This window comes from Polistes fuscatus, unplaced genomic scaffold (assembly GCF_010416935.1).
Source record: "Polistes fuscatus isolate 324 unplaced genomic scaffold, CU_Pfus_HIC Scaffold5, whole genome shotgun sequence".
NCBI lineage: Eukaryota > Metazoa > Arthropoda > Insecta > Hymenoptera > Vespidae > Polistes > Polistes fuscatus.
Genome location: NW_025113129.1, coordinates 1,938,191 through 1,952,460, shown reverse-complemented (window position 1 = coordinate 1,952,460; position 14,270 = coordinate 1,938,191). Strand labels below are relative to the sequence as shown.

At 34.3% G+C, this 14,270-nt stretch overlaps 1 protein-coding gene across 1 annotated transcript; it reads left to right on the top strand.

The window, feature by feature from the left end:
- Nucleotides 1–5,032: 5,032 nt before the first annotated feature.
- LOC122522042 (cytochrome P450 18a1) lies at nucleotides 5,033–7,997 on the top strand. Its single transcript, XM_043642828.1, has 5 exons — nucleotides 5,033–5,405; nucleotides 5,787–5,905; nucleotides 6,014–6,443; nucleotides 6,594–6,858; nucleotides 7,535–7,997. Exons 1-5 carry the CDS (start codon nucleotides 5,033–5,035, stop codon nucleotides 7,956–7,958), a joined length of 1,611 nt encoding a protein of 536 aa, XP_043498763.1. The 3' UTR covers nucleotides 7,959–7,997.
- The last annotated feature ends 6,273 nt before the right edge of the window (nucleotides 7,998–14,270 follow it).

The following is a 14,270-nucleotide window of genomic DNA, read 5'->3' as shown; positions in this document are numbered from 1 at the left end:
TACGTTATTTTATATTATTTGAATTATTTTATATTATTTTAAGATATATTATTCATATACGTTATTTTATATTATTCGAATTGTTTTATATTATTCGATTATGTCAAGATATATTATCATACATAAGTGCATTTATTTTTTATACTGATCTATCTCAAAACTGCATTCTATCTAAAACTCGTTTGGTGCATCTTTTTTTAATAAAAATTACGAATAAGAAATATTTTTAAAAATTTAAATTTAAATTTTAAATTTAATAGAAAAAATATTTCGATAATTAATTTTAATTAATTTAATTGTAATTTTAATCTTTAGCGTACGTTTAACATATTTGTACATAATTTTGTTCCCCTAACCTTTGCAACACCATTATTAAATCTTGACAAGTATTACTTCCATTTGTGAAGGTTGCAAAGAATAATATAAAAACGAATAGAAGATTAAATAAAAAAAGATCCGAAGGAATAAAAGATCTTATCGCGTTAATGTGCGCGCGAACACAAAATACCAGAGTTCATTAAACCTTTTTTAGAATATCTTGACAAGTAAAACTAAGCCCGGGGGACTCCCTTTCACGAGATTTCCTTTCATTTTTTGAACGAAAAAGAATCCCGTCAGCGAGTTTGTCGCTTGCTTTCTTTTCTTCTTCTTCTTCTTCTTCTTTTTATTTTTTTTTTCATTTTAAACAAAACGTCCACTTTTGCATACGAAATCTGCACACGTGTGTGTTTGTGTGTTTGTGTGTGTGCGTGAAGAAAATCTTGGTTTTTTAAAATAATTGTTTACGAAGCCGGCACGTTTCTTTTATTGTTCACAGTTATCGTTGAATTTTATTTCACGTTGAGATGACGATTAAAAAATAACAACGATTTACGTGCCCCCGATTAGGAAATAATTTTTATTTAAATAAAACACAAAAGAGAATAAAAACGAATACGTAAGATTGTGAAAATGTATGTTTTAATTAAATCAACGGAACATTTTTTTTTTTATAGATAACGAAATGAAATATGTTCTAAGTATATACGAGTATGTTTTAATTAAAATAACAATGCGATGAACAAACGATGACCAGTCATTATTATTTCTTATAAAACCAACAGATCAATGTTTTTTGTTTCTTTTATTTTTTTTTTTTTTTGGATCAACGACCGATTAATGCAATCTCTCGAAAACGTGGGCTCACATTTTTTAAAACCAAGCTCCTCTTATTAATGTTAATCATAATCATAATTATTCCAAATTTAGGCTAAATACGAAAGAAAATCGGTTGACGAATTGTTGATACTCAACAATAAAAAATAACGACACTTTTATTTCATTCTCATCTTTTGTTTCGTTTTTCGTATTTTTTTTTTTTAAATTAAGATAAATTATTTCCACGTTAGATTAAAAATTGATCTCAACAAACGAATATCATAGTAAATCGATTGGTTTCGAGACACCTGTTGAAACGGCACAAGAGTGTGTTACGTTTGCCTAAACCATAGAAAATAGAAAAAAAAAAAAAAAGAGAGAGAGAGAAAAAAAATCTATCTATAGAAATCTAGCGTGAAAGAAATCAACTTTCTAAGTCAAAGTTGTTTTTTATTTTTTTTGTTTTTTTTCTTCCACATTAAAATGACACACACACATACACACAAACACACACGTGCGCGCACGCGCGCGCGTAGGTAAAAAAGAAAAAGAAGAAACTTATATCTTGAAGTATTATAGTTAGATATTTAATAATCGGTTCCTGTAATATTAAATATGAAAAAGATGTCGGAGAAGAGGGAGAATGGCCTTGGGGTCATCAGTCGATGTTCGCGGTTACAACACCGATAAGAAGGTGTCATTGCTCCAAATGAAATCTTAGGGTTTTTCATCGTTTCATTATCTTTCAAGGATCATAAGCAAGCGTATGCGAATGTTCGGAACGACCATAAAATTATGACGACATCGTTGTCCAATCAAAATCGAGCTTCTCTTGTTTTACATTTTTTTTTCTTTCTTTTTTTTCATTTTTTCCTTTTCGAGTAAGATTAGGAGGTGTACGAGTAAAAAAAACGAAGGATTAATACGATAAGTATAGCGAATGCGATACTTATCGGTTATTATCGGTTGGCATTAATGACCGAAAACATTAAACTCGAGTAATATTAAGCTCGAATATTTTTTCATCGAGGAAATATTCTTCATCGATATAATTAAACAATAAAAATAACCAAAAATTGAAAACAACGTTTGGAGGCAAGTAACAACGTCACACATGTCGTAGAAATTTTTCCGTAGAATAAAAAATGTGTGACAATTGTGGAAAAAGCACGAATATATTTGTGATAAATGAAATAATTCGAAAACAATAATTAAAACATATGGACACATCGAATATATTATTTTTTTAATTGATACTTTTTAATTGATTTATTCACGAACCAAGTGACTCACCCTTAGAGGAGAAGAAACAGGTAGGGAACGGAAGGAGAACGATAAACTTTTGGCCAGTTATGGCGAGGATGGACGAGCATTTGGCACGGTCTGTTGGTAGGTATCATTTGTCCGAATGTGGTTCCCCCATATTTGGACAGGTTGCACCGTACCGGACGAATAAATGTACACAAATCGGGTCAGACGCGTTGATTCGTGCCTTCGTGTTAATCATCTTACGTTAGTTAATCGTAGTATATAGAAGAAAATATGTTTTAATAAATTTCTTTCATATAAGATTTTTTATCTCAATTTCACGTTTTTATAAAAAACCTTGGATCGTGTCATTATACGATTACCTCGTTCGAGATAGTTCATTAATATATACCGAGATAATTATTATCAACACTTGACAATCTTACAGCACAATTTAATAACGAACGAGTCTTGTTTCAATGCGTGATTTGATTTCATTTTAATTATCTCAAACGTAAGATTAATTAAAATACAAATGCGTAAACAAATTGACACAACATGGGATTACGGAATGAGAGAGAGAACAAAAAATATATATAATAATGCACGTATAGAAATAAATAGATTTTTCGATATCGTGGTATAATTCAACGACACCGATAAACCAATTGCCTCTCTCTCTCTCTCTCTTTCTTTCTGTCAAATGAAAAAGACGAGAATACATGATACGTTCGCACACTTCCATTCGCAAAGAAAAACAAATTCACACCAATGGTTACATCAAAAAAGATACAAATCTAATAATATTAAAATACGATTGCAATTAATCCTCAAGCGATATTATAATAAAAAAAAAAGAACGTTAAAAATAAAGCGGAAGAATATAATACGTCTCTCTCTCGTTAATGTCAAATAAAAAAGGGGATGATGCAGTTTTGACGTGATACTAGAAATGTCAGTAGTAGTTTAAGAGAGAGTAGTCTTATCACACTACGAAGTTCTCGCTAGCACCGCATCGGGCCGTCTGAGTGACCGAAGCGATTCTCAGTGCAACGAAGGAGGCACGTTTACCCCCACCACCGAGAATGGGACTCTCACCGGACTCTCAGCGGGGTCCACCGCTACGATTTGAGAGGGGAACGGGGGAGGGGCCCCGAGGGTTTGGTCCGCCCTCGCACCCTCGTTCGCGTACAGCCCACCAACCACCCTCGTGGCGTTGGCTGAAGATCTGGGCCCGTTGCCCCTCTCCATTCTTTCCTCCCCTTCCCTTGCCTTTCTCAACCACCTCCGCACGACTTTATTCACCTGAATGATCTTCTTTAAGTGGTGGTGGTGGTGCTGCTGCTGTTACTGTTTCTGTTGCTGTTGTTACTGTTGTATTATACTTCAACGTGGTATGCTCAACAGTGGTCAATACAGGGTCTTTTGTGCTACGTTATATCTCGTATTGTAGCAAAGCAGTGATAGTGTGTCGCGATATGCTGTTGTGTGACGTTCTGTGGTACTCCTGCTGCTGCTGCTGCTGTTGCTGCTGCTGCTGCTGTTGCCGCGGCCGCTGATCTACGGGGCGCCCCCACCGCGCCGCACAGAGGGGCCGCCGTGGGGCCGCTGCCTGATGAGTCACTATATAAGACAGGCAAGGACAAGAAGGTGTATGTTAGTACACACTCAATCCTCCCGTGGCTCGCACGACTCCCGACGTGACGAGCGCCGGCGAATTCGGCTGCGGCTGTGACCGACTTTTTTTTCTCTCTCTCTCTCTTTCTCTTTCTCTCCTTTTTTCTTTCTCCTCTATCTATCTCTTCCTCTCCCTCTTCCCATCTCTCTCTTTCTCTCATTTTCCCCTTCTCTCAGATTTTTTCTTCTTTCCTCCACTTTAACCCAATCTTATAGTCCCATATCACCTATTCCTCTCTCCGTCTCATTCTATTTTGCCCATTCGCTCGTACGTTCCTCCTATCGGTCTCTCTATCAAGAGGTCTGCCTCTCCTTTTCTTTCTCCCCCACCCCCCACCGCCACCCCACCCCACCCCTCTCTATACCCCTTTACCAACTTCATATATCCTCTCTTTTCGTTTGACGCACTCCTGATCGTTTAACGCGAACGAGTGCTGAACAAGTCGCCAAAGAGAAGAGAGTTCACTCGAGAGAGGTAGCGCATTCTTCGGTTGCGATTCCTCCGGTACGCACGCACGCGTACCTTTGGAGGATCATCGGCCGATCCGATCGAGAGAGGATAAGTCGCGTGTTTAGAACGCGACTTCAACAACCGGCATTTAATAATTCATTGCCTATTTTATCACTTTTGTTCTGTTTCTTCTCATTTTTTTTTTCTTCGTTCGTTAATATCATTTATCGTGAAGAAATAAGATAATAAAGTGGTGCGCGAGGAGGGCTGCCACCACATATTTTATAACATTTGTTGGTTTAAATCGATAATTACTACTTGTGGGATACTGCGAGACATGGACAAAGTTTAACTCTGTTGAAGAATTATTTTTGTAAATCAGTAATCAATTGTAATCGAATACTCGTCTATATATCGATTATTAATTGTTTCTTTTTTTTTTTATTTGCCATTGTCTTGCTACGATCAATTGCAAACTTAATCAATTGTTTTCAATTGTCGAGAAGATAAACTGTCGAGATGTTGGTGGCACGTTTGACACAATTGCTTTCCAAAATAATGGGTAGCAACCTGAACGAACTATTATGCACTTCGGTCGTGTTTTTTGGTGTATTGATGCTTGTGAAGATTATTCAGTGGTTTAAACTAATGCTACGTTTACCACCCGGCCCATGGGGTTTTCCGCTTATCGGTTATCTACTGTTCCTCAAGGAAGAAACATACTTGCAGTACATCGAATTGTCTAAAAAGTACGGAGCTATATTCAGCACGTACCTGGGCAAACAACTCGTCGTTGTAATAAGCGACTTTCAAATCATACGTGACATGTTCCTCCAAAGGGAATTCACCGGCAGACCTCATACAGAATTCAGCAACATTCTTGGTACTTATGGTAAGTTGATGAACATTATTGTTTAATAATTCGTGATTATTTATTACACTCGTTACTTTTCTTTTGTTTTTTTTTTTTATTATTGTTACACCGTATTGAAAAAATTGCGAATTTATCGAACATCGATCGATCAGAGTTTATTTTAGCGCATCATTTCTAAACCACTCTCGTGCAACTAACTTCTCGGTCAATGCTAACTCGTACTATGCGCGATGTTGTAATCGATCGTCAACGCGATACCTCGAACAGATAAATCGGCACTGATCGCGTACAATGAAGAAAAAAAAAAATAAAATCCGAGTGTACCGCGTGTACCGCATACGTTAGTTGATTCGTACTTAAATTAATAGAATCTTTTTGTTTTCTCTATTATCATCACAGGTATCATTAACGTCGATGGTCATTTATGGAAGGAACAGAGAAAATTTCTATTAGGAATATTTCGTAGCTTCGGTAAATCTGCTTCGCACGGAAAGAAAGCCATGGAAACGAGGATCAAGGTAAGTTTTTATCGAAACAAAATCATTTCATTTTCAATACGAATGAAGAAAAGAAACAATATGTTAAATCAATCGGTTTTGTTTTGTTTTGTTTGTTTGTCATTATAGCGAGAAGTAAAAAGTTTAATCGAAATTTTATTAACGACGAGAGGTGAACCAACGAACCCGACGCATTTACTTGCCACATCGATCAGCAACGTGATCTGTTCTTTCTTAATGAGCGTACGTTTCGAACAGGGTGAAATGAGATTCAAAAGATTCATGCACCTAATCGACGAAGGGTTCAAACTTTTCGGTACCATCGCGCACGTTAACTTTTTCCCAGTTATGCGTTATCTGCCACGTTCGAGAGAAGTCAGAAACAAAATCATCAAGAATATCGACGAGATGGGTCTGTTCTTTCAAGAAACTATCGAGGAACATCGAAGGACATTCGATCCGAACATAACTCGCGATCTCATTGATTCTTACCTTTTGGAAATCCACAATGCCAAGAACGAAGGACGCGAGGGCGAGTTGTTTCAAGGAAGAGATCACAGTGAGTTATCATTTTTCATTCTAATTCGAAACTGCATACGAAATAATCATCATCCTAAAAAAAAAAACATTAAACACAAATCTCAAGCACGTAAAATGAAATAAAATTTCCAATTAAATATCCGTTTTCTTTGATGTTTTTTCACGACAGATCGTCAAATGCAACAGATACTCGGTGATTTATTTTCTGCCGGCATGGAAACGGTCAAGACCACTTTGGAATGGGCAATAATCTTCATGTTGCATTATCCCGAGGCTGCTAAAGCGGTACAGGAGGAATTGGACTTGGTCGTTGGAAGATTTAGAATGCCAAACTTGGATGATCAGGAGTTCCTACCGATTACCCAAGCAACTATATGGGAAATTCTACGAAAATCTAGCATCGTCCCATTAGGAACGACTCATGCTACTACAAAGTAAGTTGATCAATACCAAATTTTTGTATAACGAATCGATTGATAATAAGAAAGAAAAAACGAAAAAAAAAAGAATAAAATCAGTCAACCTAGTTGGTCCGATTGACGGGAATTCGAATCGTATTTCGCAACGGGACGAAAAAACGGAGAACCTTCCCCCGTGTGCGCGCGCGCGCGCGTCTTCCTCTTCGAAGAAAATAAGGCGTTCCGCGTGTGTGTCTTGTTATAATGTCGGAATCTCGTTCGCTTGCGATTGCCGATTATTCGGCGAGCAAAAGTGAAAGCAAAAGGTGCGTGGCCTGGGCCCCCCAGTGTCTGCTTTTCGGCCGGGCCCACCTTTACTCAAAGTTGCTTGCTTGCTTGCTTGCTTGCTTCGAGGTCGACGACACCGTTTTCTTTCATGGTGTGACCGAACAAAGAGCTTCAAATCGAGAAAATTCAAAAGAGAAAGATAGTTTACTCGTTAACGTAAATTTCCTTCCTCGAAACGGGATAAGTAGGTGGGGGGGGGTGATGGGGATGAAAAAATGTACGAAACGTTATTAGAAACGAAAAAACACGTTGACACGGGTCTCGTATCATTTAAATGCATGATTCATTTGAAAATCAAAATAAAACAAAATGAAATTCACGTTATTAATCATAACCATTCGTTTTGTTTGTTTGTTTTTTCCAGGGACGTCTTGGTGAACGATTATTTGATTCCCGCTGGTTCCCAAGTGGTGCCAAACATATACGCCGTGCACATGAATCCGGATTTGTGGGATCAGCCAGAAGAATTTCGTCCGTCACGTTTCCTCGATTCCGAAGGGAAACCCCAAAAACCTAAACACTTCATGCCCTTCGGTATTGGTCAGCGCGTATGTCTCGGAGAAAAATTGGCAAACTATGAGATATTCTTATTCTTTAGTTCTCTTCTACACATGTACGACATCAGGTTACCAGAAGGTGCATTGTTACCAAATTTACGATCCAATATCGGAGTTACCTTGACTCCCGACCCGTACAAGGTTTGTTACATTCGAAGAAACTTCGACATCATGGATTTCAATATCGCCAACGAGCAAAACGGGCCACTCCGTAACGTTGGTGCTGTGTAAAAAGATAACAAAATAAAAGAAGAAAAAAGTAACGTATAAGAGGAGGAAGATGAAGAAGAAGAAGAAGTGCCTCGAGACGATCACGGTTGTTGTTCCTATCGCTTTTAATCAGAGGATATGAACTTTCGTGCTCCTCGCCGAGCGTGTACCGAAACAGGAAAGAAAAAGAACAAAATGAACAAAAAACAATTCAACAAAATGAGAGACCAAACGAGAAAAAGAATATATTATATAGAATTTTAATAACAATAAGATACAGATAAAGAAGATTAAGAAGAAGAAGAAGAAGAAGAAGAAAATCTTTCCTCGGTTCACGCTGATCAGAGTACAAAAAAGAAGCCTCTACGGTTCGAAGAAACGTCTCTTTTTCACCAATCACAGCTTTACTTACTACCTAAAAAACATTTCTCGCTAATTTTCCTGCCCAATCATTTCATCATACCTAACCAATATCGCCATATGAATATTTATTTATCGCGAACTACTACCCCCTTACTCCTACAACCACCTACCTACTCGCCCCTTAAACTATTACCATTATTATATAGATATAGATATATTTCTTACCACAAAACACAAAACACACACGAACACACATACACACACTATCTTTAGCTTAAAAACTTCAGATTATTACTATATAATTTATTAACCTTACACACGGAGAGACACACTCATAATTTCGTTAGAATAGGGGTATATATATATATATACCCTGTGTCTCTAAACAATTATGTTCATAAATGTTAACTTTGTTCTTACGTTAAATAGATGCCAACGAGGGTGGGGTTTAATTTATGGAGTAAGCGGACGGATAAAATAATACTTGTAAATAGTTATCGTTTAAGAGCGTGTGCGAACGTGAGAGAATATGAAAGAACGATTAACAAAAAAAAAACAAAAAAAAAATGAACAAAATGAGAGGGAGGCGGAGAGAAAGAAAAAGAGAAAGAAAAAGAGAGAATTTCTGTTTGCGTGTGTGTTTGTGTGTGTTTGTATATGCATGCTTGCGTGTTTTATATATATATACGAGCGTTGAAAGACAACATGCATGACGTTGTGCTTGATATGCTAATTTAATGATTAATAATAATCCTCTCTCTTTCTTTCTCTCTCTCTCTCTCTCTGTCTCTCCCTCTCTTTCTCTCTCTGGTCGACGAACCGCGTGCCCCGATTGTCGAGAACGCGAGATATGACAGAGAAACTTAACTGCCTTCATCACGCCCGGCGAGGGACAAAAAAAAAAGTCAACTCCTCTAGTGTTTGATAAATTTATTTTTTTTTTCTTTTCTTTTTTTTTAATTTTTTTTTTTTTTATTTGAGAAATCATCAACTAGCAGCCATGACACGTGGCCCCCTCTTTCACATCTCCCTAGCCCTCCCCATGAGAGTCCTTCCTCCTTAAAGGGTTTAGGTCTCTTTTTATTATTTTTATTTTTTTTTTTACCTTTCTTTTTTATCCCAAACCAAAAAAAGTGGCAATTTTCCACGCGATGATTTTGTCAAATTGATTGTTGATTTTGTCCATAAAAATTTGTCAACGTGAATTTTGATTAATTGATTTATTTTTGTTTGTATTTTTAGTTCGACGTCCGTATGAACTTTTCGTTTAACGAGGGCAACGGGAATGATCGTTGAAACATTCGATAAGTAACTGTTTTTCTTGATTTTTTTTAAAAATCGTTATAATAACGCTCGTTATCATATTGTTTGTTATTTTTGGTTCGAATTTTTTGGTTTCTTTTTCTTTTCTTTTTCTTTTTTTCTTTTTTTGAGGGGGTGAAGGCAGATGATTTTTCAACGGCAAGGATCGTGAATTATTATTCTGAGAAAAAATTTTTGTTTACACGATCAGCATGGCTTGCCCAATTTTACTCTTTTTTCGTTTTGTGTGTGATTTTCTTTTTTGTCTGATTTGTCTTGCACGTATTCGATTATTCTTTCATTTTCTAGGTATTATTACGATAATTATCGACAATTAAGCAGGTCATTAAATTAGACCATTAATATTTAATCATATTAAGGATTTTGATTTTGATTATTATTATTACTATTCTCATCAGTATCATATTTAACACGTTAAACGTATTAACCTATTTTTATTTTTTTTTTTTAATTTTGTTCACTTGTGAAATAATTTTCGATTGAAAATCAGGATCATTCAGTGCTAATTTTCAATCATAGAAGAGAATAAAAATGTTTGCCATTGATGAACAACCATTGCGTTTGACGTGTTGAATAATGATGATGATGATGATAATGATGATTATTATTATTATTCCTCATCTTCTGCTTCTTCTTTTCGAAAAAGACTACGGCGCGGTGACAGCACTAATTTCTGTTCGATCAATTAAGTCAAGCAGCCATGAGTACGATTAGTACTTGGATGGGTGAACCGCTTGAGAAAAAAAACCGATGTGCCCTTTGACGCCAAAATAATCTTTCCGCCTAGTTTTAACATTCTAGAGCTGATCCCAAGCCCAGATAAAAAGGGTTCTCTCGAAGGGTTGAGGTCTAGCAACCCTACCCTCGGTAAAAACAACAACGAAACGCTCCTAGAAATTTATAGCAATAAAAAAAAAGCTATTATATATAACAGGACGACAAAATCCTAATAAAAAAGAAGAAGAAGAAGAAGTGTTGAATAATGATGATGATGATGATGATGATGATTATTATTATTAATTGAATAATGATGATGATTATTATTATTACTATTAATGAATTATTTTATAGTCGTCGTCATGGCCGTGCCATGCTAATTACGCGCGAGCGAGATTCGAGTTTAAAAACATTGCAATATCGTTCCCCACGTTGTGAAGAAATGAATATTCTTCGTTCGAATGAAACTTAAACTTTTTGTTCTTTTTTTTTTTTAATTTTATTTCTATAAGGAACGTGCTACTTTTGAATATTAACGATTAACAACGCAGAACGATAAAGAAAATGATTTTATCGAAGCACGCTCGAATCACGGATTACCGCATTGTGTTCACTCGTTGATCGCGAAATACTGTGTTATAATGTTTGTTTTGTGTTTGTGTGTGTTTGTGTATACGTCTGTGTGTTTTTATGTTTTTTTTTTCTATATTAATAAAAGCAATGTTTTACAATTGGCACAATTTTTAATGCCGTACCACCCGAACGTTCCTATGAAGTTTATTTTTCCTCGTTTATATCATACGACACATGATTTTGCGTAGAGTAAACATGGTTTGAAATTGTCATAATTATATTAATTCCTTTTTTATTTTTTTGGTTTTAGTCGTTAACGTAGAAAATTATATTTTGCAAATATGATTTTTAAATGAAATATAAAAATAATTTTTCTCCATGTGACGAAAGGTTTAATTGTTTGATAAAATGAAACACGATTGATATCATAAAGTTTCAGTTTTATTATAGATACGATCGAACGTAAAGTTTGTTATTCCTATATTATTTCTCAAATCAAATTAATCAGATCTTTTAAATAAACATCTTCGAGAATTGTACTACTGTTCAAAATTTTTATCTGACCACGAACGTACAATAAATTCGTACAAATGGATTTGAAAATCTTTCCTTTAACATATTCGCCGATAATACAAAATTTCAGTGAGCTGCAAAAATAGATAGACTAATAAATCAGTAGATCGTTAAACTGAAATGCATAATAATTAAAAAATTTAAGGTAATATAGCATTAAATAAATAATAATTGATTCCACAACTTGAATGGTATAATATTCACGTCATTTTGCATCACAATGATTGCGAATGAGTTTATACTTTGTAATAAACAATCTTTATTAAAAGAAATGATCTTTTTTATCATGCAACTTCACGAGAATACTTTGAGTATTTTGGTTTCTAAAATTTAAGATAATTAAAGGAAATTAAAGGAATATTTTGAGTATTTGATTTCTAAAATTTAAGGTAATATAGCATTAAATAAATAATAATTGATTCCACAACTTGAATCGTATAATATTCACGTCGTTTTGCATCACAATGATTGCGAATGAGTTTATACTTTGTAATAAACAATCTTTATTAAAAGAAATGATCTTTTTTATCATGCAACTTCACGAGAATATTTTGAGTATTTTGGTTTCTAAAATTTAAGATAATTAAAGGAAATTAAAGGAATATTAAAATTAAAGGAATATTTTGAGTATTTGGTTTCTAAAATTTAAGGTAATATAGCATTAAATAAATAATAATTGATTCCACAACTTGAATGGTATAATATTCATGTCATTTTGCATCACAATGATTGCGAATGAGTTTATACTTTGTAATAAACAATCTTTATTAAAAGAAATGATCTTTTTTATCGTGCAACTTCACGAGAATACTTTGAGTATTTTGGTTTCTACGATTATTCAATTCTGATGGGGTAACGTCTACGAAAGAAAAAGAAAAAGAAGAAGAAAAAAAAAAGAACGATTCGTTTACGAGTACCATAAAGGATTAAATTCGAGCAGAAATGAAGTAGTATGGGTTGTGTTGGTAGGCAAGGTGACCGGGTGTGTTCTGTCGAAATTTTTGCCAGTGGACATGTTTCTTCCAGCAGCAATTGGAAAAGCGTCCATCTACCTGACCGAAGTGAATTCGAGTTGACTTACTGGAAGAAGAGAAAGCTAGTCTTTCTCTTTCTTTCTTTCTTTCTTTCTTTCATTCTTCCTTCTCCTTTCTTTCTTTCTCCTTTTCTTTTTATTTTCTTTATTTTTATTCTCACGTTTCTATCGTAGGCCGTTGTTAAGGGGAGGAGTGTGGTAGGAGGTGTAAAACGGCGCCCAAAAGTCGTGCCATGAAAAAAATCACTCTCCCATAAGACAATGTTTTAACTTTCTTCGTCTTTAAAATTCCAAAGAAGCTTCCTCAAACGAAAAAGAAAGAAAGAAAAGAGCAACTTCTTCTACTTCTTTTACTTGTTAATATTTAATTAATATACTATGTTATTTTTTTAGATCATTTTTGTTATTCCTTAATTGGTATTTAATACTTTATGGGGAAATTATCGTTTACGTTATTAGGTTAAATTATTTAATATTATTTTAATTTATTGTTATTATTTATTTTTCCCTTTTTACGGTTTAGACAAATCAATTCTTTATTAATATCTTATTAAACTTATTTTAATAATAATTTTTTTTATGAAATCAACAGCACACGATTTTTATCTTCTGTTTTATTAATGCTAACGTTTTTTCATTTTAATAATTTATAATAAAAAAGAATAATAACAATTGAACGTAATTTGAATCATTTCAATATTTGAATTCTAAATAAATCAATTAATATTTGAATTCTAAATAAATTTATTATGTTTCTAATTATATTTATATAAACAGATAAAACGATCCTTTCCTTTTAACGCAAATTGTTGATTACAAAATTTAAAAAAAAAGGATTTAAATAATCTTAAAACCCATTTGTATACGTACTGCACGATCAGACAAAATTTATGAACAGTTGTAGAAATCTCTGAGATGTTTATTTAAAAATCTGAACAATTTCAATTAAAAAATAATAAAAAAATACCCCACACAATCAAATTATATATTTCTAATTATATTCTAATCCACACACTTATCCAATAATATAATAATAACAATAATTCACATGTTACAATCATCAAAACTATTAAACCAATTAATCAAATATCCAAATTCTAATCTTTACAAAATTGTTCATTACTTTTCGTTATCATTTTATTTTCGTATTATCCAACCAACGGGGTACACTTTTTAAAATATCCCAAGAGAAATCTCGTTACATTTTTCCTTCGTCTCATTCAATTTATTATTTTTTTTATTATTTAATAATTTATAAATTATAATAATATATATATATAATAATAATTAATATTATTAAATATTATATATAGTAATAATTATAATTTAATAATAAATTCCTTGTATTATTTCCTTTCTTAAAATCTATCACCGAAGTGTTCACACCGGTGCTGAGCAACAACAAAAATCTTGTTTGGTGGTGGTTGTGGTAGAGAGGGGGTAGAGAGGGGGTGTTGATGAGTCTGATAAAAAAAACCAAAAGATTTTAAACGAACGAACGAACGAACGCTTGCTTTGCTTTGGGGCTGTTACGTAAGAGAAACTCACCCGTTCCGAGATTTCTAACGAAATATCGTCGTCGGCGGGTACATAATGGCGCGGATAAGGTTAATGACACGAAAGTCAGGTGGCCCCAAACCACACGCGAGTTACGTAAGGTCAGCTCGACTGCTCCGCAGAAGCCGAGCTGTGCTCGTTAAAGACGTGTCTTTCCGATCCTCCTTTCCCCCCTTATCCCCCTTATCCCCCAT